Source organism: Dermacentor variabilis, chromosome 1 (genome assembly GCF_050947875.1).
Source record: "Dermacentor variabilis isolate Ectoservices chromosome 1, ASM5094787v1, whole genome shotgun sequence".
NCBI classification, from domain to species: Eukaryota; Metazoa; Arthropoda; class Arachnida; order Ixodida; family Ixodidae; genus Dermacentor; species Dermacentor variabilis.
The window spans coordinates 150,198,136-150,223,786 of record NC_134568.1 but is presented as its reverse complement, the minus strand read 5'-3'; the positions used below and the strand labels follow the sequence as shown (position 1 = coordinate 150,223,786).

Below are 25,651 nucleotides of genomic sequence, written 5' to 3'. Positions count from 1 at the left end.
GCATTTATCATTGTTTACTCGAGGCCTGAAGTTGTAGAGGCTTTGCATAGAGGTGCCCACAGCAGCATTAGACAACTGCAGGTCTTGTCCCAGAATAATTACATAGTGACGCTACTTTGTTTCAAGATCCTGGGACAAAGACCGAGTGATGGCGCCTGACATTGACGCGGCCACGGACCTGCTAAAACAGTCGCGTGTTTGGGACATTGTCAAGCCACACATGGACCACTACTTCACAGTACAGGAGGAGGAGACACGAATGCCTTCACCAACGACATCAGAGATCAGTGTGGCAAGCTCAAGCAAGAAACGCAGGGTGGACAACCATGACTACTGACTGAAGAAGGCAGGCATTCTGGCAAATTCAATGGTAATTAGCAAATCTTGTTGCTTTCACTTAGTGTCACAAGAGATGGTTGCAGATGTATTCAAATGAGATCATTTCACGAAGGCATGAGCCAGTAATAAATAAAGTTCATGACATAATAGAACACAATGCATTATGACAAAAGTTCCTGCAGAAACATGTGATTACACCTAGCATGCATGGCCTTTAACTCCGTTTTCCAACACTGCATCGGGCCTCCAAAGATGACATAAGCAAAGCCCATTTTTTGGCAGTATGAATACAGAATAAATTGTCACTTGGTTATGTTAACAAGCACTTGGACCAAAATGACCATGAGCAATTACTTAGTAAAATGGTCACGATTACACCCTTTCATTTATGAAATTTACACTGGAGCCATGTAATTTACTTCCATGTTTCACACATGAGATCCCCCCTCCCCCTCCCAAAAAATGGAATGATGCACAGAATAGCATTCCTTTACGCAGAAAGTATTAAAGTTTAATCTCCAAGTTGAAGTCTATACAGCTGACAACAAAAGGGCAATGAGAGGCTGTCAATGATGTAACCCACCTAGTCTGTATGTAGCAAGAGATAGTGTCTCGGAATGTTTTCAAAGACAAATGTCCAAGTGTGCCTTCAGAGCTACAAGGGCCCAAAGGAACTGCTTGCAGTTAATATGTTGCCATATAAAGACCTAAATTTTACCCCCTCCTCCCAACCTAACTTTGTTCTTGCTCTTAGTATCAGGCATCATCAAGCTGATGATACTAGTGTTCATCAGGTGCAACTGGCACCGAATGGACATGGCTGCATATGCCTGCCAGCTTTTTAATATAGTACTGAGATTCAACCGAACATTGGCTTCTGATTTAATAAATTAAATGTGCTCTACAGTTCGAAAGCCAATTTTCAGTGTTGCCTGTGCTAGGTCACCCTGCTGACTGACTGCCTCATATCACCATTTTGGCACCAGAAAACACGCATTGAGCTTTATATGCTATGCTAAATATTCTGGTAAAAAAAGAAACGTAATCGTTTGCAGATGTATGCCCCGAGCAACACGCATATAAGACAGTGAAGCTGTATAAGGGAGTTCTTTCACTTTTTGGGAGTCCTAGGGGGTGTTTTGCCAGTGCCCGAAATCTACTAAGTACTGTGCAAATGCTTTATACTATATCTGGTGCAATTCCTTCACTATCCCCGAGGCTTTTTATGTGCTTGTATATTCAAGCTTTGAGTGGAGACTTGCGTTTCCCTTTACAATCATGAAAAATGAGGTACACAAACACACTCATAAGAACAGATAGTAAGATTGATCTTAGCTATCATAAGGCCCAGACGCAATACCCACAAAGTGTTTTGTCAGTTTGGGCCCCTCCTAGCTGACCTTCAACATAAAGCCAGTAAAATGTGATGTGATAAGCGAAAAATTGTGAATTAGTGGCTAAAATAAGCCACACAAAGAAGCTGTCTATTCAAGTGAGGTACACGCAAGCTGATTTTTACCTTATAACCATTGATAGTCACATTTCTAAACAAATTAGGGGCTCTGACGCATATACGTAACTGGTTTTTCTTTGACATTTGATACTGACCATGCCGCCGCACGCCGGCATTCACCGACGTCGGCTTTCACCATTCTTAATGCAAAAAAGGGGTAAGGTGTGACGACACGGACACAAGAGAAGTGGACAACACGAATTGTGAATTTGTCCATTTCTCTTCCTTGTGTCTGCACGCCTTACCCCTTCTTTGCATTATGAATCCTTACCAACTAGCTCAGCTTTCTGTTGTTCTAAACTTTCACCATCGTTGCACGCAAACTGCTGTGAACTCCCTTAACAGCTTTGCTGTAAAACAGGAATAGCAGACAGACTGCTTAGATTACACATAGGTGCCACTTCGGCAGTGTGAGCACTCCATCTTGGTCAATGCTTGTATGGCCGCTGTGCTACTTCAGCTCTTTACACACAAGAAAACTGATTACATACTAGAAATTTTATCAACACATTTTTAAAGTATACTTCGAACAACATAACCAAAAAGAAATTTGCACAGCATTTTACACAGCACGACTGCCAAAGGTTCTGGCTAAATGTGCAGTTTCTTACAATATTTAACTTATTTTCCAATTATACGGTTTGATTTGAAATTCCCACTAACGGGGGGGGGGGGGGGGGACACTTTTGTTGTGAATCTTCATACTTGGGCCATAGTGTTTTTCATGTTCGTACAAAGCCATAGCATTCCCAAAGTAAATGCAGCTTTGTGCCAAAAATATAGTGCAGAAAAGTACATTTTAAAGGGACCCTGAAACCATTGTCATAGTTGCACATGAACACATTCATTTTGTAAGGGAGACCCTTGTGAACACTAAGGGTCAACTTTACCTGCCCTATGTAAACCATACAATTTATATATGAATATGAAAGATTTAAATTTCCTACCAATCAAAGCAATGCCACTCTGAATGCTTTCTCTAAACCATCCCCATTCTATGTATAGAATGGGGATGGGCAAGATGCCTTTCAGGTGAGCAATCTCATTAGTTCACCATCTGGGGTGCGATCTTGTACGCGTTCCAAAATAGAACGGAGGCGGTTTGTTCCACCGAGCCAAATATGATTCGTCAATTTGAACCGTGCCGCATGCCGTGACGTCAATTGTGACGTGATATCTGCTGTCAATCATTCCGTGTCGCCTGCTATCGGATGAACGGAACATACCGCCTATTTCGTGACGTAAAGAACGCACCGCCTCCGTTCTATTTTGGAATGCGTATAAGATCGCACCCCTGGTGTCATCATGCTTACATTAAGCATGGTGTTCTACTAATTGTCTTTTTTAATGGTATATGTATATGTACTCTGTTTAGCTGTAAAAATAACACAAATGTAATAAAAATAGACTGTTAGTCAATGCAGTGGCATGTTTCCTGAAAACTGGCATTGTGCAGCAACAATGGTCAGGGCATAAACACAAACTCCATAGATGGGCGCCGACTTCCAGCTATTTTATTTCGGAATTGTCAAACCAGCTTTTGTACAAGCAGACATGTTATCAAACAACAAATACACATCAGAGATGACCATTTATAAACTGCAGTTCTTTGCTGTAAATATTTATGCTAGGTGCACTCATGCGGAGGTCACCAGCTTTCCTCATGTTGGCTGCTTCAACTACCTTGCTTTCTGTTTCAGTTTTTGCCTGTTTTAGAAGAGTAGTCTTATCTAAGTATGGTGTGCACCCAATGTACATTGGTTGCAGTAATCTGCCAGATGTCTGCCAGAATTGTTCCTTCTCCTAATTTTAGGGTTTACATTGTTTGTGTTCCTTTGTCCAGTCCATTTGTGCTGAACAATCACAGTTTTCAAGAACAATGTACCAACTAGCGCATGAGTGAATTCTTTTGGTATGCTTCCACCTGAGAATGTGGGCCATCTGTTGTATGTATGCCGTGAATACATGCCAGGAAAGAAGTGGAGTAAGTGGTTATTCCAGAGCTGGGCTTTCTGTGTGACCTATGGACTGTACAAAGCAAAGGAGGGGTGAGAAAGAATGTTTTAAATGTTAAAACAGTACAGTGGTGGTGGCTGTCAGCAGAATATGGGGGGAGGGGGCCATCTCAGACGAATTTGTGCTCAGGTCCTTCAGAAAAGAATTAGGTGCGGTGACGTTTTTTACTGGCGTGAGAAAGTAACACGGCTGGTGAATGCATGCACCTGCTGTGCCGTGGCTTGTCAGAGTGGTACTTTATTTTCCCTCTCAAATACATGCGTGAAGCAGTGCTCACCTGTTTGCATTAGAGGCACGTGTAGGGAGTGCACTGCAGCAGGTACGTAATGGAAACTTAATTTCAAGGTCACCACTGCCAAAGTGATGAGAAAATACATTGAAAATAGATGTGGGAACACATTTGGTTCAAACCAACCGCAGGTAGACAACACTCGCGTCACCAAATAATGTTGTGCTCAGGGACGTGGGATACAGCCATTGTCACATTAACTACATTGTGGGGGAGCGATGTGACTTGAGAAAAGGGCAAATTCTTTACTTGCAGCTCTTCAATATAGTGTGCCATCATGCAATTCTTGTGAGAATGCATTCCACGACAGATTCTATGTATAAAGTGCTGTCTTAAAGATGCAACAAAAATTATTTCAAGGAGCCCCTTAAATGAGTCCTGAACCACGCATGAAGCTAGGCTTCTTGATTCATGTTACGAGCACAGTATTAATGAACACAAAGAACACACGCAGACACCACAAATGCTGGACTACAACTGAAATTTACTTAACACAAGGCTACACAAAACAAGAACTCTAAACACAGAATTGTTACCATGCATGCCACTCATCTTCTGACTGAGGTACTCCATTTCTTTCTATGTGATGCCAACAGAAGCTGTGCTAATTCAGTTATCACCATTTTTGATGCTCAGAGCCTCAAATACTAACCAGCTAGGTTCCGATTTTGTTTTGTTTTACAGTTCTGGCTTTGCGTAGCCTTGTGTTAAGTAAACTTCAGTTGTAGTCCAGCATTTGTGCTGTCTGCATCTTTTGTGTCCCTTTCTTATTGCATTGGTAACATGAATAAAGATTCTAGCAACCAACTAGCCTGTTTAACAGCAAAGCATCAAACTTAGCAAGTAAGCACATTTCACAGGTAGAGAATGAAGCTGGAAACATCTCGGGCAACATTCAACACCATAAACATCTTTCCCCCTCTCTTTAAGATAGGGCGCCTGCTTACCATTTTTGGAATTGGTGGCTGGCTATTAGTTGAAGTCTGGTGATACGAGCTGATAGATGCCAGCCATTAGTCATTTCTGACTACGAATTAGTCTTGTGCACAAGGTTGTGCATGCAGCACCCTTTCAGATGAGCCAGTGATTATTAGAAAATGGGAAAGTGCTGGCTGTTAACACATCCCACCTGTCCCGTCACTGCTCATTTGTCGTAAGCGGGCAGCTTTGTCAGAGGCCCACCCACCTAGAGCTCCACGTAATAGAAAAAAGAAAGGTGCAATATGCAGGGCGTTGCTTTCAGTGTCACCCTTGCTGAGTGGAATGCCTCTACAACAAAATGACCTTATAATGAAGGACCAGTTATGTCCTAGCCAAATTCCTATCTTTCATGTGCATTGTGAATGCCTCTACAACGACAACCACTAAAACGAATTTGCTTGTACAATGAAGGAATTTAGTCATCCTGGTGGATGATTTGTTGCTTTACAACAAACTCGATGTATAGCGATGCCGCTACTGCCCATTGCAGATGAGCAGTGCTCTATGCTAATGGCAGTGCTAGCCGACGTTGAGTGTCACAGTCATGCTGTACTGCACCAGGAAGTGCTGAAGTCAAATGCTGCTTGTTGTAACACAGCAGTGGGCATGACGGCTGACGAATACGACACCGTAACGACGACTTAATGATGTGATCGTAAGGGACGACAAATGACTTCAAAGCCATCTATTACGCGGAAAAGATGCGAAATGTCAACGAAGGCAACACTAATAAGGAGGCTATAAACAAACCAAGACTTTGGACGGCAAGGGATGGAATAGTAGCATTTGACATTTCACAGCTTTAACTTGCATCGCTTTCCCGTTTCTGCACAGAGCAGGCTGTGGACTTTGTGCAATATGGTCGGTTGCAGTCGCACATTTTGTCCAACAAAGTGTGCATAAAAATTTAGTGATTTATTTCACTGTCTCTCTAGAATTTATGCAAAACAAATGTTTCCTTTTGCAGAACGTGCTTAGCTTGCTCTGGTGTGAGCAGCATAGTGCGCAATCTTTACAATGAAGTGACCTGTATAATGGAGCGTTTTCCATATCCCAAGCATTTAAATATAAAGGTGTTTGACTGTATTTATGTTCATGTTAGGTGCTTTTCAAAATTTTCTTCTGGAACATATGTCTTGAGAGGCACAGCACTCATTATGGCATGTTCCTGAGGTTTCATAAGATGTCTTTTTCAAGGCCTTTTTGAGATATATAATCGCATATGTAAAACTCACAGATCAAGACGAAGTGGTACAGTGATCGTGGCAGCATTTTAATTATGGAGTGCATACCCCACCGAAGTGGTACATCGGCACAGGTGACTGAGCAAGACCCGCAAGAGAACTTACAGCACACAAGTAACAAACAGAAAACACCTTGTAGTAAGCAGTCACATATAGAGAGTTTCATGTAACTAGAACAAAAAAAAAAATGGGAAGATTGCAGTTGGATAACACCGTCTACACATTAATGGCAGTCATCCTGACATGCTAAAAATAATTATCAGATGAGTCTTTTGATTAGTTACAATAATTACAATGTTTCTAAATTTGAGGAATGTAAAAGCATGTGAAATATCAAAGAAAATATAATGATACCATGCAGTGGCATAGCCAGAAATTTATTTGGGGGGGGGGGGGGGGCTCCACCAACAACTACCACTCCTTCCCACCTCCTTCACCTTCCTCTCTCTCTCTCTGTCTGTGTCTCTCTCTCACTACACACACACACACACACACACACACACACACACACACACACACACACACACACACACACACACACATATTCTAACAAGAATACAGTATCGGAGCAGCAGGCAGGGTGTCTCAATTAGAGCAGCTCAGCAAGCTTGAGCTTGCGCCTCCCGGATGACTGGCGATGTGGCTGCAGCACTGGGCATTCCTCTTCACAGCAATCGCCCCCCATAGGAAAAGGAGCCATCCTGGTGACTCATGGTAAACATAGAATCATGAGGTCGTAATACGGCTTCAGGCGTTGTACGTGGACGGTTTCACGACCACGACAGCGTTGGTCCGTAGGTGGCGTGACAGGCTCGACAATACAGTTCACAGGCGATGTCTGCGCTACAACACGGTAGGGCACTTGATATTTGGAGACAAGCTTGGATGAGAGTCCAGCAGGAACGGCAGGAACCCAAAGCCACACAAGGGAGTCCGGAAGAAATTGACAATGCGGGGGATCATCGTCACGTCGAGATTTTTGCTGCCATTGGTCGACGGCTGTAAAAGAACGGGCGAGCTGATGGCATTCCTCTGCGCGGCGCGCAGCTTCAGAGATGGGTGTACATTCGGATGAGTTGGGTCTGTACGGAAGAATGGTGTCAAGGGTAATCAAAGGTTCGCGGCCATACAAGAGGAAGAGTGGGGAGAAGTTTGTGGTCGCCTGTGGTGCAGTGGTGAAGGCGAACGTGATGAATGGCAAAATGAGGTCCCAATCAGTGTGATCAGAGGCGACTTATTTGTAGAGCATGTCGCCAAGGGTGCAGTTAAATCGTTCCGTCAGACCATTAGTTTGAGGATGGTAGGCGGTAGTGGTGCGATGAACGATGCGACATTCTGCAAGGAGTGCGTTTACGACTTCGGAGAGGAAGACACATCCTCTATCACTGAAAAGCTCGTGAGGTGCACCGTGACGGAGAATAAAGTTTTTCAGGAGGAAGGATGCTATATCACAAGCGGTGACAGCAGGCAGAGTGGCTGTTTCTGCGTATCGCGTCAAATGGTCGATGGCGACGACTATCCAGTGGTTTCCGGAAGCCGTGCTCGGAAATGGTCCATACAGGTCAATGCCAATATGATCGAAGGGCCTGGCAGGACACGGGATTGGCTGGAGTGGACCAGAGACATGCTGAGCAGGAACCTTGCGGCGCTGGCACTGAGGGCACGACTGAATGTACTTGCACACAAAGGTGTACATGCCACGCCAATAAAACCTGGAGCGAAGCCGGGTGTACGTCTTGAAGACACCCGCATGTGCACACTGCGGGTCAGTATGGAAGGCAGAACATATTTCACCACGAAGATGACGAGGTATGACCAGCAACCACTTGCGGATATCAGAGACGTAATTCCAGCGATAGAGAAGTCCATCCTGAATTTCGAAGTGAGATGCTTGACGGCGCAAAGCTCGAGAAGGTGAAGGAACAGTCGACGGGTTTGAAAAGGAAGCAGATAAGAGCACTAATCCAGGTGTCCTTGCGTTGCTCCGAAGTCATGTTGCAGCCTGCTGGGAACGAAAGCACTTGTTCAATGGCAGAGAGGCAGGCATCACTTTCAGTTGACATGGGCGAACTGGAAAGCGCGTCAGCATTGGTGTGGCGGCAGCCAGACCTGTATAGAATGCGCACGTTGAAATCTTGCAACCGCAAAGCCCAGCGAGCTAATCGACTTGAGGGGTCCTTCAACGTGGACAGCCAACAAAGTGCATGGTGGTCTGTAATCACGTCGAAGGGGCGGCCATAGAGGTAGGGTCGAAATTTACCAAGTGCCCAGATTATGACCAAACATTCCTTCTACGTACCGGAATAATTCTTCTCGGCTTTGGTGAGGGTGTGGCTAGCGTATGCAACGACGTACTCGTCGGATCAAGATTTGCGCTGCGCGAGCACAGCACCGAGTCCAACACCGCTGGCGTCGGTGTGTACTTCAGTTGGAGCTGTCGGGTCGAAGTGATGCAGTATAGGCAGCAAGGTGAGTAGACGACGCAACTCTTGGAAGCCATCGTCACAAGTGGACGACCAGGCGTAATCGTTCGAGTCACTCCGTAGAAGCTGATTCAAGGGAGCGGTGATGGACGCAAAATTCCGAATGAAGCAGCGAAAGTAAGAACACAGGCCAAGGAAGTTGCGAAGTTTTCTCATGGAGGAAGGTTTGGGAAAATCAGCAACTGCACGGAGCTTGGCGGTGTCAGGAAGAATACAATGTTTAGATACTACATGGCCAAGGATGGTGTGCTAATTTGCGCCAAAGTGGCCTTTCTTCAAGTTGAGCTGAAGGCCGGCGGCAGTTAGGCACTGTAACACTTCCTCCAGCCTACAGAGATGGGTGGGAAAATCGGGATAAATATAAATACATCATCTAAGTAGCACAGGCACGTTTTACACTTGGCACCACGCAAAAGGTTGTCTATCATATGCTCAAATGTTGCGGGGGCGTTGCAAAGCCCAAAAGGCATGACATGAAATTCACATAGGCCATCTGGTGTAACAAAGGCCATTTTAGGTTGGTCTTCGGGTGCCATGGGGACTTGCCAATAGCCGCTGCGTAAGTCGATAGAAGAACTCTGCGCCTTGGAGACAGTCAAGGGCATCGTCAATTCTCGGAAGAGGGTAAACATCTTTACGAGTCATTTTGTTAAGACGACGGTAATCGACACAGAATCAAATCGATCCATCCTTCTTGTTAACAAGAACAACAGGAGATGCCCAGGGGCTATCCGAAGGCTGAATGACGCCGCGCTTGAGCATGTCAGCTACTTGGTCGTCGATAACACGGCACTCTGTCGCGGATACACGATATGGTCTTTGTCGCAGTGGTGCAGTGGTACCCGTGTCGATGCGATAACAAACGGTTGATGTGCGGGCCAAGGGAACATGCTGGCAGTTGAAAGACGAACGGAACTTGTCAAGAAGACATAGAAGTTGGGCGCGTTGAGAAACAGTCAATGTGTCGGCGATGGAGCTATGTAAAACATCGGGTGAAGTCGGCTCCTGCGCGGGGTTACAGGTCACTCCGGCGACCTCATGAGTGGCGATGGAACCAGTTGGCATGTCAATGATGGCAGCAGGGTCGACACACTGGGCACGGCCAATGCATTCCCCACAAAGGAAAATTGAGAGGACAGGATAATCGGTTGGCGACGAGCAGACTGCTGACGCCGGCATGAACGTCCGAAAGAGCGAAAGGCAGCGGGGAACATTTGCGACGAGCAAAAATTGCAGATGGTGTAAAAAGTGCGCTGATATCAGCAACAATGTTCCATGACACTGTGGTAAGGGCAGATGAGTGCGGTGGAATTGTAACGTCTTCGGCAACAAATACTTTAGCTTCAGGTTCACGAGCGTCAAGGAGTGGGGCACGACATAGCATTTGAAATTCCACTTCAGCACGAGAACAGTCGATGACGGCCTTATTAGTGGAAAGGAAGTCCCAGCCCAAAATAAGATCGTGGGAACAAGAATACAGCACCAAAAATTCAACGATGTAGAGGAGGCTGTTGATCACAATGCGAGCAGTACATGCAGCTGCAGGCGTGATGCGGTCTGCGCTGGCAGTACAAGTGACACGTTTGACAGTGGCGTCGTAACTTTTCTGAGCAAACAGCAAAGTTTGGCACTAATAACTGAAACTGCGGCACCAGTGTCAACGAGGGCGAGTGCAGCGATGCCGTCCACATATATATCAATAACATTAGTTGGAGAAGGGAGAGGCCTTGGTCTGTTCATGGGTGATGCAGTTCTTGCCTCTGGAACTGCGACGATTAGTTTTCCCATTCCAGCATAGGACGACAACGCATTGGCGAAAGCGAGCGGCGTCGAGGCGATGGCGAATGGCAGTCAACAAGAGGGCGGTGGTCCGAGTAGGAAGACATCTGGCCAGGGTTCTGAGACATGGAGGATGATGGGTACGGGGAAACGTATGGTTCGGTGTCGAAGCTACGGCGGTAGGATGTTGCGCGGCGACAACAAAATCGTGCAACGTGGCCAGGTAGACCATATGCAAAACATATTGGCCGGTTGTCAGGAGTGCGCCATTGTGCACTGCTGTGTGGGTACCGTGGCTAACGAAGTGAGGAGCTGGACGCAGTGGCACGACTGATGGGGATGGCGCGAAGGTCGGAGGTGGTGGCCGCGCTAGAGCCTCGGCATAGCTGAGAGGTGCAGTCACCTTGGGAAAAGCAACGGGAGTCGACACCGGTGGAGTCTCTGGGGCAGAAGGGAGAGCTGCGCAAACTTGCTCGTGGATGACCTGGTGAAGGTTGGCCGGCAAAAGCGAAGGTGGTGGCGTGGCTGAGGACAGCAGTAAAAGCTGACGAGCGACCTCAGCACGGGCAAACTCTTTCATCTGGCAAAGCCGGGAGTCCATCTCGGGAGCCGCAGTCATGCTTGCAAGGGATTCGTCAGACGCAGGGGGGGTGCCACGTGAGAAGACGCTGTCTGCAGAGCTCGTCGAAACTCTGAATAGGATAGGGAAAAGGTGACGTGAGAAGGCAAGGAAACGCTACTACCATAGACACGACGCCGGTTGCGGGAAAACTGGATAAACTTAAGTTCTAGGTACGGTGGCATGACAACTACCTCCTCCCCTTTCGGACAGCCACTAGCTCTCGCCTTACTTTCACATTCAAGCTTTCCCTTTCATTCATGTCGCTCTTTGAGAGCCCACCTCCCGAAACTTTCGGTTCCGTGGGAAAGGGGTTTTGTCAGAATTTTTTTTTTTGGGGGGGGGGGGGGTTCTACCCCTCTAAACCATTCCTCCCCCCCCCCTGGCTATGCCAATGAGACCATGCACTTGCGAACTTGGACTGAAGTGCTCTCAGGTGTGTTTCTAACAAACTAAACTAGTGTTTTGTGTGGGAAGCAAGCGAAAAGCTGACACATGCACTATTCGCTCGGTAGCCCGTATCACTTATCAGAAAGGGGCATGTCGGGCTGCCAAAGTCATCCCAAAGATCGAAAGCTGGAATGTACCGTGTAATATCAAAAAATGGTGTGAAAAAAATTGAAATGGCAAAGAGGTGACTTTGACAGTTTTATTCTGTCTTGAAACAATAATGAATTGAAAAGTTTCACAAGTGCTTGTGGCCACACCCTCCCTTTCAGAATAGATGCTCAAATAAACCTCCATCCACAGCTATGCAGTACTGACAGTGTGTAATAACATTTTTGGTCACTTTCCTTGGCACAATTTCTGGAATGTCGCAGGAAACCTGAGCAATCTTTACCTTTAGAGCGCCTGGTGTTGTTGGTTTTGCATTGTACACACGATCCTTGATGTAGCCCCACAAGAAAAGGTCTAACCAGGTCATCTCTGGGTATTTTGTTATGCTGCATAAATATACACCACTTTCATTTATTAGAGACACGCCTGAGGGCACTTTGGTCCAGGAGCGCATGCGCAGTTCTATTTTTTTTCCCACATTTTATGGGCTTTGCTTAGAGCCTGAAAAAATGAGTTACATGGCCAGTAATTTGCTGAAAACAGCTGGATCGGGTGTTTTTAAATGTACTCTACAACTTTTGCAATCATTATAGCACCTTTTAAAATAATTAAACATTTTCAGTAACTACTGCCAATACTATGCTGTTGGTATCATCCGGCTGCAATCTTCAGATATTGCGTAACAGTTAGATTTAGTTATGTGAAACACCCTGTATATTTAAGACTGCATAGTCATAGCTCAGAAGTGTGGCAGTTCAGTCCACATAGAAGATTGATGATGTGTGCCCCCTAAAAGGCCAAGAAGCTTGGAAAAAAAAAAAAAGAAACATGAGACATTCTAAAGCTGTGTCTACAGCATCAGTACAAGCTTAGGTACCACAAAAATGAGCAGGCTGCATGTAAAACAAATACAGATCAGGCTTCCTAAAGTGATGGAGGCTGCACACAGTCTGTGCATCAAGATGTACATTCTTCAGGAGCTTCTTGTTCATCTTTGCTATCAGATGTTACCGCAGGCAACTGATATTGCAGATCCGTGCAAGCAACTACAGTGCTTCCTTGCTGTGCACTGGAGATAAGATCTTGAGACACTTCACTGGTGTCAGCTAGAGTGAGCACAAGGTTCTGACTGCCAACCGTTTGCTGAACAGTTCTAGGTTGAGGATGAACAAACGCCTGCTGACCAGAAATCATTACTGGCATTCCTGTTGTTCCCAGTTTGTGCAGCAGAGTCTTTGCTGGAGGGCACACGACTGAAGGACTGCTGTTCGTGGCCAGGGACACGGGGATTCCAAGAGTACCAGAGCTGTTGAGGACCATGGCAACCATTGAGTTGTTTTCTTGTTGGAGAAAGGTGGTGCTACTGTTCTCCACTGTTGTTAATATTGTGGTGCCATTCTAGGAGAAAATAAATGATTAAAAAATGTAGCGTTGAAATTGTGTTGTTCATGCAAAAAACATTCTCTTAACAATATCTTGAGGAAAAGTGATTAGGGCAGGTAAATGGGAGGCAACACTAAAATGAAACAAACAGCTCCTGGCACACAGTATACAATTCAGCTGTCAATAAACTGCTACAGATTGTTCACTGCACTGCAAATGTGACTTCAGAGTTTAACAGAACTGAAGTAGTGCACAAACAGCTACCACATGGTAGCCAAGTTTTGAAGGGTGTTCCATATCCCCCAATGTGGTAAAGAGCAGCAGTGGTTAAAAGGGCCCTCAACAGGTTTAGCCAGTTTGAGTTGTTTCCAGACTGCATTTTTCCTCTAGCAGCAGAATCACCACCCTCTGTTTGCTACCTGCACATGTCCCTACACTGCTGTGAAACAAGGTGCATCAGCTTCCAATGGCAGCAGAAAATCTGTAGGAGTTTGCACAAGTTGAGGTGTGTGGAGTGTTGATTTACACCTCCGTGACATAGGGCTTTGACATGCTCTTTTGTCACCTTCTATGGAGGCTAGATGCAGTGAGGGCACAGAGAAAGAAGCATTGAGAGTCTAGCCTGCACTAGTGAACTATAGGGTGGAGCATCACTTTGAGGTGAGGAGTTCACTGTTTGACAAATGGTGTCTCAGGCATGTCCCCATTGTTTACATGCTCTTTCATGAAAGTGGTGCACAAGAACAGTGCTAGCATTTCACATCTTGTCAATGTTTTGAAATTGTATGCATATATGTCAAGTCACAGTTATTGTTAGATTCTGTCTATTATTAGGCATTGCCAAGATAGCCCTTTAACATATACAAACCTATGCTACACACAGATGCACACAAGGATAGCATACACGCCAGCATATTACCATGTTTACTCGATTCGAATGTGCCCTCGATTGTAACGCGCACCTGTTTTTTGTGACAAAAAAAAAAAAAAAAAAAAAGCCAGCGCCACCACAAACCTGGCTAACACTCCCAGGGTTAGATCGAGTAGTAACACATAAATACCCAAGAAAGTGGATGGGAAGACGGTGCCACAGTAGCTCAATTGGTAGAGCATCGCACGTGTAATGCGGAGACGTGGGATGGTTTCCTACCTGCAACAAGCTGTTTTTTCACCCACTTTCAATTACATTAATTTATAATTTCTTTAGTTTCAATTAGTAAGTACAAGTAATTTCCCTGTGCAGTCTTTGGTATCTTTGTTTGTTGGCTTCTTATGATATGATTAATAAAAATCGGGCCCCTCGATTAACCCCCTTTTTTCTCATTCATTATATCATGACATAAGTGGCACCGAGAGTAAACAACCAGCTGTCTACTTTCTAACTCATTTTACTAAAACATTTTACACATATTATTCAAACTTGAAAAACAGGTACAATCAGAAGTGTTTACAGATGTATGCAAAGCATTTTAAATATCATTATTTTCATGGTGGCTATAGCTTTTGATGCAGTAGCTTGAAGTGCACAGTCATGCACACAGTGCCTGAAAGAGATATAGTGGCCATGGTATACTAATCTGCAACAGGCATGCTGCCACAAGAATTTTTCCAAGAGTGCTGTAATAAAAAAGTTACAGATTTCTGAAAAACTTGTATGCGACTGCCACAATTAATTGCTCGCCCTCGCTGCCCTCCCCTTTTGGAGTTTCCTTCTCTGCATCGCTTCTGACTCTCACACATACACAGACACAATGTCACAGTCTACTTTGGTTGATATGGATCCACAATCTTTACCTGCCTGCCTGGCTGTGCTTTGTGCTCTTTTGAAGTAGGTGTTGTGCTGCAATTGACCACGTGTTGTGTAACCATCCGAAATGCTCACCAAGATAAAGGAGCAGTCACAGTAGGGGAGAGTCTGCAGATTTTGGTCTGTGGGCTGCCGATTACTGTTTGTGGCACAACGTTCGGAGACTCTGACAATTTTGTTGTCACACAAGCAATGACATGATAGCCCTATCCATCACACTCCAGCTTGTCCTTCACTCTGCCCTTGACGGCATTGATACAGTGCGGCTTGTTCCTTAACGTTTTGCCAATTCTCAGAAGGACATTTGACATAGTATCTGCTGCAAGAAATCTTGGAGCACACCTTTCTACACTTGAATACTAATTTACAGGGTGCACGTGATGGCTGTAGCTCCAAGCAATGCTTTTGTTTACATTGGCACATACAGCCACTGTTCGTTGCTTGCTTGACATATTATAAACACCGCACTGCTTTATGTGAACTAATGTTGAAATTTAACAAAACACACAATTTTATGTATATAACCAGTTTTGCATCACTCTGAAACACTCCAGTATTAGCAACCAGGCCCCTTCTACAGTGGCAACTGGGAGACCACTGTATGGATGGTAACTTAGCTAGTTTTTACTTCATACTCGTCATCCTGCATACAATTTGTGTGTTGTGTGATGTTAGATAGCAGTGTGCATGATTGCTTATTTAAAAAGCATGTAGTTTTCTTGTGAAAACAATAACACCTGTACCAACACTACTGATACCCAAGCAAGCCAGTTATATCATAGCTGTATTGAAGGGGCAATGACGTACTAATGCCTGTTGGCATGGGAGACAAATAGTGTGTCTTGGAAATTTAATAATGTGTGAACACAACAATGTGTACAAATCTACTCATCTATGTAACATTTCACTCAGAGAAGCAAAGGCAAGCAAAATCAGCAGCCTTTGGCAATGGCAACATGCTGGTGTTCACAGTGCACCGCACTGGCACTTGTCGCTACTTGTACAGACAACCTACACTGCAAAGAGCACTTGATTTAAAACTGTCATGGTCTAAACACAATTGTTGGTGCTTGCACCTCATTGGCATCAGTGTATGCAAATGGCGAGTTGCTGTGCTGTGGCATCGCTGGGCCTCATCACAACTATCAAACGGCGTGCATAAAAGCAGCAGAACTGATGTTATGCATAGGTCAACCAATTGACAACTCCCATCACCTTGATGTCACATCTGGTTGTGCTGGTGTCATCACCCAGACCCAGAGGGGGGTGCAGAAGTGTCTTTTAAATTTGTGGCCTCCCCACTGTGCATAGTGTTGTGGCCTTAACAAAAAAAGGATCAATCACAACAGAATGATGCACACATTCATTTCATGTGTATTTGAAATAATGAGGATGGACTAGAGGCCCTCTAACCCCATAACTCTTTCTATACCGTGCCCATTGGGCATTGTTAGCCTGCTAATGATGGTTTGAAATGCTGCTTTCGATACCTTCCGCGCCGCTCACAGACACACTGCGCTGTCAGACATGAAAGAGGAGAGCTATATTTTTGTTTCCTATGCAGTTCGATTTTTCCCAGACAGGCGGCAATTTTTGAATGCGCTTTGAAGTTTCGCGATTGTCAAAGTAAAAAGCAAAAATGCCCGCCTGCTATTAATGGTTTGAAACACTGCTTTCGAGACTTCCCGCACAGGTCATGGACACACTGCGCCAGCGGACGTGAAAGGGGAGAACTACATTTTTGTTTTTTAAGCAGTCCGATTTTTTCTCGCCAGGCGGTAATTTTTGAACACGCTCCGAAGTTTTGCAATCATCAAAGTAAAAAGCAAAAATGACCGCCTCCGGAAGGGGTGCGCGCGCTTCGGAAGATCACAGATCTCAATCGATTCCGATGCATCTGCGACTGATTTTATCGATCGAACGAGCAGCAGCGAGTCTGAGGATGCTGGCTTTTTGTTGGACTTTGACTCTGAGAGCAACGACGCAAACCAGCCCAGAACATCAGCGGCCGCAGCCCAGCATGCCCAACTGTAGTGCTTGCCGTTAAATTTTTGTAGTGGAATACTACCCATTCAATCAAAAATTTTGACTTTTTTGGAGATAGTGCCCATTAGATGGCAATTTATTTTGTGTATCTCATAATTTTGATTACATATTTTTCTTAGTAGATGGCTTTACAAACTTTGTTCAATTTTATCCCACAATCTTGATTCTGGTAATTTGTATCTTTTTATGACATACATCTCATTAATAAACTTTTATGCGGGAAAAGTGCATTCATTCTGCTTTTAGTTAATGTATTACATACAACATTGAGTGCAGTAGTTCCTTCATAAAAAAAAAAATCTGGCGTAACTTACAAAAAACACTTATTTTCTCCATGAAAGGGAAAGACTTCACTGCCAATGACGAGGCAACTCATCATCACAATGAGTGTCCTCTGGTGCCAATGAGTTAACGCATGAACTTTTCGCAATTTTTGCACGTGTATATGTGCAGTTTCTTGTAATTTTGACAAATAAATAATAAAAAATGATATTTGCTACTTTTTTTTACAAGGCCAGTGAAAATGCAATAGGCGTTCCTGACATAATTAAAAAAAAAGCTTGGTGTAAAATATGCAGGTCTAAAGAATTCTGCACTTATACAATTTTTAAAAAAAATTTAGCATGGCAGCTAAGGGGTTAATAAGACCGGCAAAACTTTTAAGAATTGCCTTGTTATTACAGAGTTTTAGAATAGGGGCCCCAAACGTTTTGGGGCCCCAAAGAAATTGCGTCAAAGCCACTGCGCATGCGCGAGACGCAAACTGCGTTTGGGTTTTGCGTTGGGAACGCTATTTCACCGATTTAGCGGAAGCACAAATAGTGGCCCCAAAAGCTTTGCGTCAGCAAACATGGCGGCACCCATCGAAGCGATGGCTCTAACCTAGCACCAAGCTGGGTTCGATTCGTGGTAACGTGTTAAGCTCGCAAGCTAGAGGAAGTGAGTGTGGTTATCGCTTTCTCTCAACTAGCGTGTGTTATGAAAATTGATTCATTAGACGCCGCTGATTCCGAATTTGATTGTGGATTTTGTGGCTCGTAGGCCTAACACGGCTAAGCTTGGCTGGTGAAGGCACGTAAAGTTGGTTTGCTCAAAACTAAGCGCAACTAATTGTTTTCTGCTTACAGAATAACCTTTAAATTGTAATTAAATGTGAATACACGGAAGTCAAAATTACTATTCCTATCACAAAAATGGTATATTTTATTCAATTATTTCTAATAGCTTTTTTTTTGATGCCGTAGAGGTGCTGTCAGCGCAAGACGCTATCCGCAAACGCAAAGCCCTATTCTAAAACTCTTCTCTCCTGCATGCCCCAACGCTAACAGCCGCAAAGCTATTTGGGGCCCCAAACTATTGGGGCCCCTATTCTAAAACTCTCTATTCCTAAAAACATTCAAAAGAATGCTGTATTCACTGTTATGTTACACACAATTTATAAATTGCATATTAAGAAATACCGACACTATTTTTTAAACCTTTTTGTCAGTACAAGTAGCGAAAAGTGCCAATACAGTGCACTGACAACACCAGCATGATGCCACTGCCCAAGGATTGCCTATTTTGCTTACCTTTACTTCTTCCAGTGAGATTTGGCACTTAGAATTGCCACTTTCAGGGCAACTTCTCCAGCGAGAAATATTTGAATCTGCAGCATGTGAGCAAGTAAAGCCTGCCCTTCAGCTCCCACTGCTGTGCTCGCAATCCTTCTTCCACATCGCAAACAATGAAGGAAATGACATGTGAGCTCAGTGTTTGCTAGCCCTTAGTAGAACCTTCATATCACTTTCAGCACCTTTGCAGCCAATGACTGCACAGCAACATCACAATTGCTCATTCACCAGAGCACCATGGGTGTTGAGGCACATTTGACTAAAATTGCACAGTGACACCAGCAAAGAGGAATATAGTGTTCACACTTCACAACAAAAAAGGACAAAACTACAATTACCACCATCTGCCCCACATTTTGTCCTGTATTGTGCAAGAGATACTTTTGAAAACATATTGGCAGGCTTTCAATGAATATGTATTTATTAACACATTTTGGGAAATATCTTAAAACTTGAGCTAGCCTCAGGATTTCTGCTAGATTGGTGTGATGTAATGATCAGTTCAATTCCACAATTGCAAAATGTTCTTTTAGGTAAATAATTAGAAAATAATCAAGACTGGTTGATTAGCTAATTGGACATCCTGACTTTCCACACAGGTAATGTCGGTTTCATCAAGTGACCCATCGGAAGATGCTGAATTCAGCTACATATCACAAGAAACTATTTAAAATCTGCTCAGAAAAAAATAATGCTGTATTCACTGTTACATTACACACAATTTATAAAATGCACATTATGGAATACTCGCACTATATTTTTAAAGCCTTTTTTTTTGCACCATTATATAGCTACCATAATCACAGTACAGGGCCTCAATTCCTTGAACATATTAACTATATTAAATTTTACTGTTACCTCTTCAATGTAGAGCATGGCGTTGGGCATGTTGAGCAGGTTTTCTCGTTACACCATGGAAATAACAGGTGGTAGTCACACGATATCCCAAACCACTGGCATGCAAGCCAGTCAGCCTGATGCAGTGGTCATAGACCACACCTTGACGACCTCACCGACAAGCTCAACAATAAAATAGGGAAGACAGGTTGAGAGGCGTTCTCTGTGATTCATTAGTGTGACACTAGAAGGTGAGACTTATCCTGCGCAGAATGTGGAGAACTGCATTGTTTAGGAGGAACGAATGGCCAGTGTAGCTGTGCCCAGCTTTCGGTGACACAGCCACGTTGTGGACTGCGACCACAGTACACGGCTGACTGACACGCACACATCAGCGGTTTGTGGTATAATGTGACCCCGATCTCTGACTTCCATGATGTAAAGAGGAGTCCTGCACAACACACCCTACACCACAGCATACTGTGTTGGCATGTGTTTTCAACTTGGTGTGCATTTTAAACTTGGCACAATAAAAGATAATATATTTACTTATATGTTGCATGTTCAAGAAATTTAGGCCCCGTAGAACCATAACTATGTAGTCAGTAGCTACCAACTACATAAAAAACAGATAGACACAAAATGTTTGTGTCAGCACTACTATAAACATTGCTAGTCTATATATTTAGTGAGATAAATATTAATTAGAATATGTGAAAGTAAGCGGCTATTCAAATGAGATGAAAATACTGCAGCACACCAATGTGGGCCTAATGACCAAACAACATGAATGTTAGTTTTTAGTGCCAATCAGTGAAAGCAAGCGCATATAACTTACAGAACCATGTTTGAACAGCATTGGAACTTTTATCTCGCACCACTACAATTTCAATGATGAGGTGTTGAAAAACAAAACTGTAAGCCTGTGCTCATCAGTGGTAGTGCGTCATATGAAACATGGCACAGGACACTCGGGGTAAGATCAGTGTGCTGAAAGTTGTTTTCCATGGTACAGTATGAAAAACAATGAATAAAGGGAAAATCAGACATCCACCTGTTCATAGCAATTGCTACAAAGGAAACCCATACAGGTTCCTCGAAAGAAAAGCCTCATAGCTGAAGAAAAATTCGTCCTGGTCCGGGACTTGAACCCGGAACCACCGCCTTTCTGGGGCAGCCGCTCTACCGCCTGAGCTAACCAGGCGGCTAGCAGACGGCAGGGCGAAATCGAAATTGTCGACAACACGTAGCAAAGGCAAGCAAAAGCAAAGGCAATTTAAAAAAAAATAGCTGAAGAAATATGCCCGATCTTTATATATTTATCATATAGTGCGAGAAGTAATTTATGAAGATTAACTTTTACCCAAAAAAGATCAGCACCCCAAGATGATCAAATGCAAATAAAAAGGAAAGTAGAGAATTATATTAAAGAAATTTAGAATTTCAATGTATAGTAGCAAAAAGTAAATTTCTGCTTACAGCTGGACCTCATCATAACAAAGTAATGTCTGATCCAAAAATACCTTCATTATAGCCGATATTCGTTATAAACATACATTTGTTACAGGCTGATATCAGCGATAAATATTTAAGATCTACTTCATCCAATAATATGTTATATTCCTATTTCTTATATCAAGGTTAAAATTATTACAACTATAGTTGGCTACAACCGAAATACCTGAAATTAATGGCTTGCGCCAGCCTTTCTATGTCACACAGTGCGAATACCCACGACAAATTAAATTTTTCGCTCTGTAAATGTCTAATGCAACAGTTGAGCATAGGCCTTTAACTAGTCATGCCATCGTCACTTTGCAATACTTCTCACCACACTTTAGGAACATTCACTTTTTGCATAATCACTGCTTCCAGCAGCTGATATACGTCATAACAACACATTTGTATCAATTTACCATTACAGCAATCACACACTGGTAAAGAACACAAACAGAGGCTACAACATATCCCCTTAACCTGACAAGCTGCAGTAACAGCCCACAATGAAGTAATCATCATCATCATCATCATCATCATCATCATCATCATCATCATCTTATCTTATCTTATCTTATGGCCACTGCAGAACGAAGGCCTCTCCATGCGATCTCCAATTACCCCTCTCCTGCGTCAACCGATTCCAACTAGCGCCCACGAATTTCCTAATTTGATCACTCCACCTAGTCTTCTGCCATCCTCGACCGCATTTCCCTTCTTTGGTACCCATTCTGTAACCCTAATGGTCCAACGGTTATCTAACCAGTGCATTACATGACCTGCCCAGCTCCATTTGTTTCTCTTCATGTCAATTAGAATATCGTCTATACCCGTTTGCTTTCTGATCCAAACCGCTCTCTTTCTGTCTCTTAAAGTTATGCCTAGTAATCTTTGTTCCATCGCTCTTTGCGCGGTCCTTAACTTGTTCTTAAGCTTTTTGTCAGTCTCCAAGCCTCTGCCCCATATGTCAGCACTGGTAAAATGCACTGTTTCTACACCATCCTTTTCAATGATAATGGTAAGCTTCCAGTCAGGAGTTGAGAATGTCTGCTGTATGTGATCCAACCCATTTTTATTCTTCTATGAATTTCCTTCTCATTATCAGGATTCCCTGTGATTAATTGACCTAGGTAAACATACTCCTTAACAGACTCTTGAGGCTGACTGGCGATCTCGAACTCTTGTTCCCTTGCCCGGCTATTCATCATTATCTTTGTCTTCTGCATATTATTCTTCAACCCCACTCTTACACTCTCTCTGTTAAGGTCCTCAATCATTTGTTGTAACTCATCTGCATTGTTTCTGAATAGAACAATCTCATCGGCAAACCGAAGGTTGCTGAGATATTCGCCGTCGATCTTTACTCCTAAGCCTTCTCAGTTTAATAGCTTGAATTCTTCTTCCAAGCCCGCAGTGAATAGCATTGGAGGGATTGTGTCTGCCTGTCTGACTCCTTTCTTTATAGATATCTTCCTGCTATTCTTGTGTATAATTAAGGTAGCTGTAGAACCTCTGTTGATATTTTTCAATGTATTTACGTAAGCGTTCTGTACTCCTTGATTACGTAATGCCTCTATGACTGCTGGTATCTCTACCGAATGAAATACCTTTTTGTAATCTATGAAAGCCTTATAGAGAGGGTTATTGTACTCTGCGGATTTCTCGATTACCTGATTAATGACATGGATGTGATCAATATTATAGAGTATCCCTTCCTGAAGCCAGCCTGTTCCTTTAGTCGACTAAAGTCTAGTGTTGCCCTTATTCTATTCGAGATTATTTTGGTAAATATTTTATATAATACTGGGAGTAAGCTAATGGGCCTATGATTTTTCAATTCTTTAACGTCTCCCTTTTTGTGGATTAGTATAATGTTTGCATTCTTCCAGTTTTCTGGGACCCTTGCAGTCAATAGATACTTCGTATAAAGACCCGCCGGTTTTCCAAGCATTATATCTTCTCCATCTTTGATTAAATCGACTGTTATTCCATCTTCTCCTGCCGCTCTTCCCCGTTTCATGTCTCGCACGGCCCTTCTGACCTCATTGCTAGTTAGGAGGAGTTTCTGTATCCTGTTCATTACTGTTTCGAGTGGAGGAATTTCCTAATTTGATCACTCCACCTAGTCTTCTGCCGTCCTCGACTGAATTTCCCTTCTCTTGGTACCCATTCTGTAACCCTAATGGTCCAACGGTTACCTAACCGGCGCATTACATGACCTGCCCAGCTCCATTTTTTTCTCTTCATGTCAATTAGAATATCGGCTATCCCAGTTTGCTTTCTGATCCAAACCACTCTCTTTCTGTCTCTCATGATTATGCCTAGCATTCTTTGTTCCATCGCTCTTTGCGCAATCCTTAATTTGTTCTCAAGCTTTTTTGTCAGTCTCCAAGTCTCTGCCCCATATGGCAGCACCGGTAAAATGCACTGATTATACACGTTCCTTTTCAATTATAATGGTAAGCTTCGAGTAAGGAGCTGACAATGTCTGCCGTATGTGATCCAACCCATTTTTATTCGTCTATGAATTTCCTTCTCATTACCAGGGTTCCCTGTGATTAATTGACCTAGGTAATCGTACTCCTTCACAGACTCTTGAGGCTGACTGGTCATCCTGAACTGTTGTGCCCTTGCCTGGTTATTCATCATGATCTTTGTCTTCTGTATATTATTTTTCAACCCCACTCTTACACTCTCTCTGTTAAGGTCCTCAATCATTTCTTGTAACTCGTCTGCAGTGTACTGAATAGAACAATGTCATCGGCAAACCGAAGGTTGCCGAGGTATTCACCGTCGATCCTTACTCCTAAGCTTTTCCAGTTTAAGAGCTTGAATATTTCTTCCAAGCACATAGTGAATAGCATTGGAGAGATTGTGTCTCCTTGTCTGACCCCTTTCTTCATAGGCATCTTCCTACTTTTCTTGTGTAGAATTAAGGTGGCTGTGGAATCTCTGTAGATATTTTCCAGGGTGTTTACATAAGCAGTCTGTACTTTTTGATTACGCAATGCCTCTGTGACTGCTGGTATCTCTACCGAATCAAATGCCTTTTCATAATCTATCAAAGTCATATATAAAGGCAAACTGCACTTTGCGGATTTCTCGATTATCTGATTGATGACATGGATGTGATCCACTGAAGAGTATCCCTTCCTGAAACCTGCCTGTTCCTTTGGTTGACTAAAGTCCAGTGTTGCCCTTATTCTTGGAGATTATCTTGGTGAATATTTTATTTAATTAAGCTAATGGGCCAATTATTTTTCAATTCTTTAACATCTCCCTTTTTGTGGATTAGTATAATGTTTGCATCCTTTCAGTTTTCTGAGACCCTTGCAGTCGATAGACAGTTCATATAGAGAGCCGCCAGTTTTCCAAGCATTCTATTTTCTCCATCTTTGATTAAATCGACTGTTATTCCATCTTCTCCTGCCGCTCTTCCCCGTTTCATGTCTCACAAGGCCCTTCTGACCTCATTGCTAGATATAGTAGGAGTTTCTGTATCCTGTTCATTACTGTTTTTAATGGAGTTATCCCGAGTCCTCTGGGTACTGCACAGGCCAGTATAGAATTCTTCCGCTGCTTTTATTATACCTTCAAGGTTGCTGATGATATTACCCTGCTTATCTTTCAGTGCATACATCTTGGGTTGTCCTATGCCAAGTTTCCTTCACACTGATTTCAGGCTGCGTCTATTTCTTACGGCTTCTTCAGTCTTTCTCAAGTTATAATATCGAATATCACTCATTTTCGCCTTGTTTATCAGTTTAAACAATAGCTCCGCAAATTCTATCTGGTCTCTTGAGTGGGAAGATTTCATTCTTGGCCGTTTCTTTATTAGGTCCTGTGTTACTTGGGAGAGCTCGCCTACTGGTTGCCTTGGTGCCTTGCCTCCCGCTTCAGTTGCCTCTAAGCCAGCCTAGTCACGGTTTCATTCATCACCTCTATGCCATCTTCATCTCTCTGTTCCAAGGCTGCATATTTGTTTGCAAGCACCAGGCTGAATTTATCTGCTTTTACCCTTACTGCCTCTAGGTTGACCTGTTTCTTCTTAACCAATTTTACTCTTTCTCTCTTGAAATTGAGGTGGATCCTAGCCCTCACTAAGCTATGATCACTGCACTTTACCCTACCTATCCCTTCTACATCCTGCACTATACTGATATCGGCAGAAAGTATGAAATCAATTTCATTTCATTTCTTGTTTCACCATTAGGGCTTTTCCACGTCCACTTTCTGTTGCTACGCTTCATGAAAAAGGTGTTCAATATTCCCAGCTTATTCCTTTCTGCGAATTCTACCAGCATCTCTCCTCTAACGTTCCTAGAATTGACGCCATAGTTGCCAATTGCTTGTTCACCAGCCTGCTTTTTTCCCCCACTTTTGCACTGAAGTCACCCATTACTACAGTATACTGAGTTTGCACTTTTCTCGTGGCTAATTCCACATCTTCATAAAACTGATCTACTTTATCATCATTGTGACTGGATGTTACAGCATAGGCTTGTACTACTTTTAATCTATACCTGTTATTAAGAATACTTTATTAAGTTGAGAAAAGAGTAGTCTTTCAAGCGCTGCAAATATAGAGAGAACAAAACAAATTGCAGGTTTTGTAAGGCAGAAGTTCTTTAACTCAAGGCCTAATTG

At 43.4% G+C, this 25,651-nt stretch overlaps 2 protein-coding genes across 2 annotated transcripts in view; one reads left to right on the top strand and one right to left on the bottom strand.

The window, feature by feature from the left end:
- The window catches only part of LOC142586342 (histidine ammonia-lyase-like), a 72,680-nt gene extending 59,431 nt beyond the window's left edge, over nt 1–13,249 (top strand). Inside the window, exons 17-18 of the mRNA XM_075697595.1 lie at nt 127–370; nt 13,040–13,249. Coding sequence (XP_075553710.1) covers nt 127–337 — 211 coding nt within the window. The 3' untranslated portion in view covers nt 338–370; nt 13,040–13,249. The remainder of the gene's footprint in view (nt 1–126; nt 371–13,039) is intronic.
- The window catches only part of LOC142586353 (uncharacterized), a 54,549-nt gene continuing 32,242 nt past the window's right edge, over nt 3,345–25,651 (bottom strand). Inside the window, exon 8 of the mRNA XM_075697606.1 lies at nt 3,345–13,219. Coding sequence (XP_075553721.1) covers nt 12,779–13,219 — 441 coding nt within the window. The 3' untranslated portion in view covers nt 3,345–12,778. The remainder of the gene's footprint in view (nt 13,220–25,651) is intronic.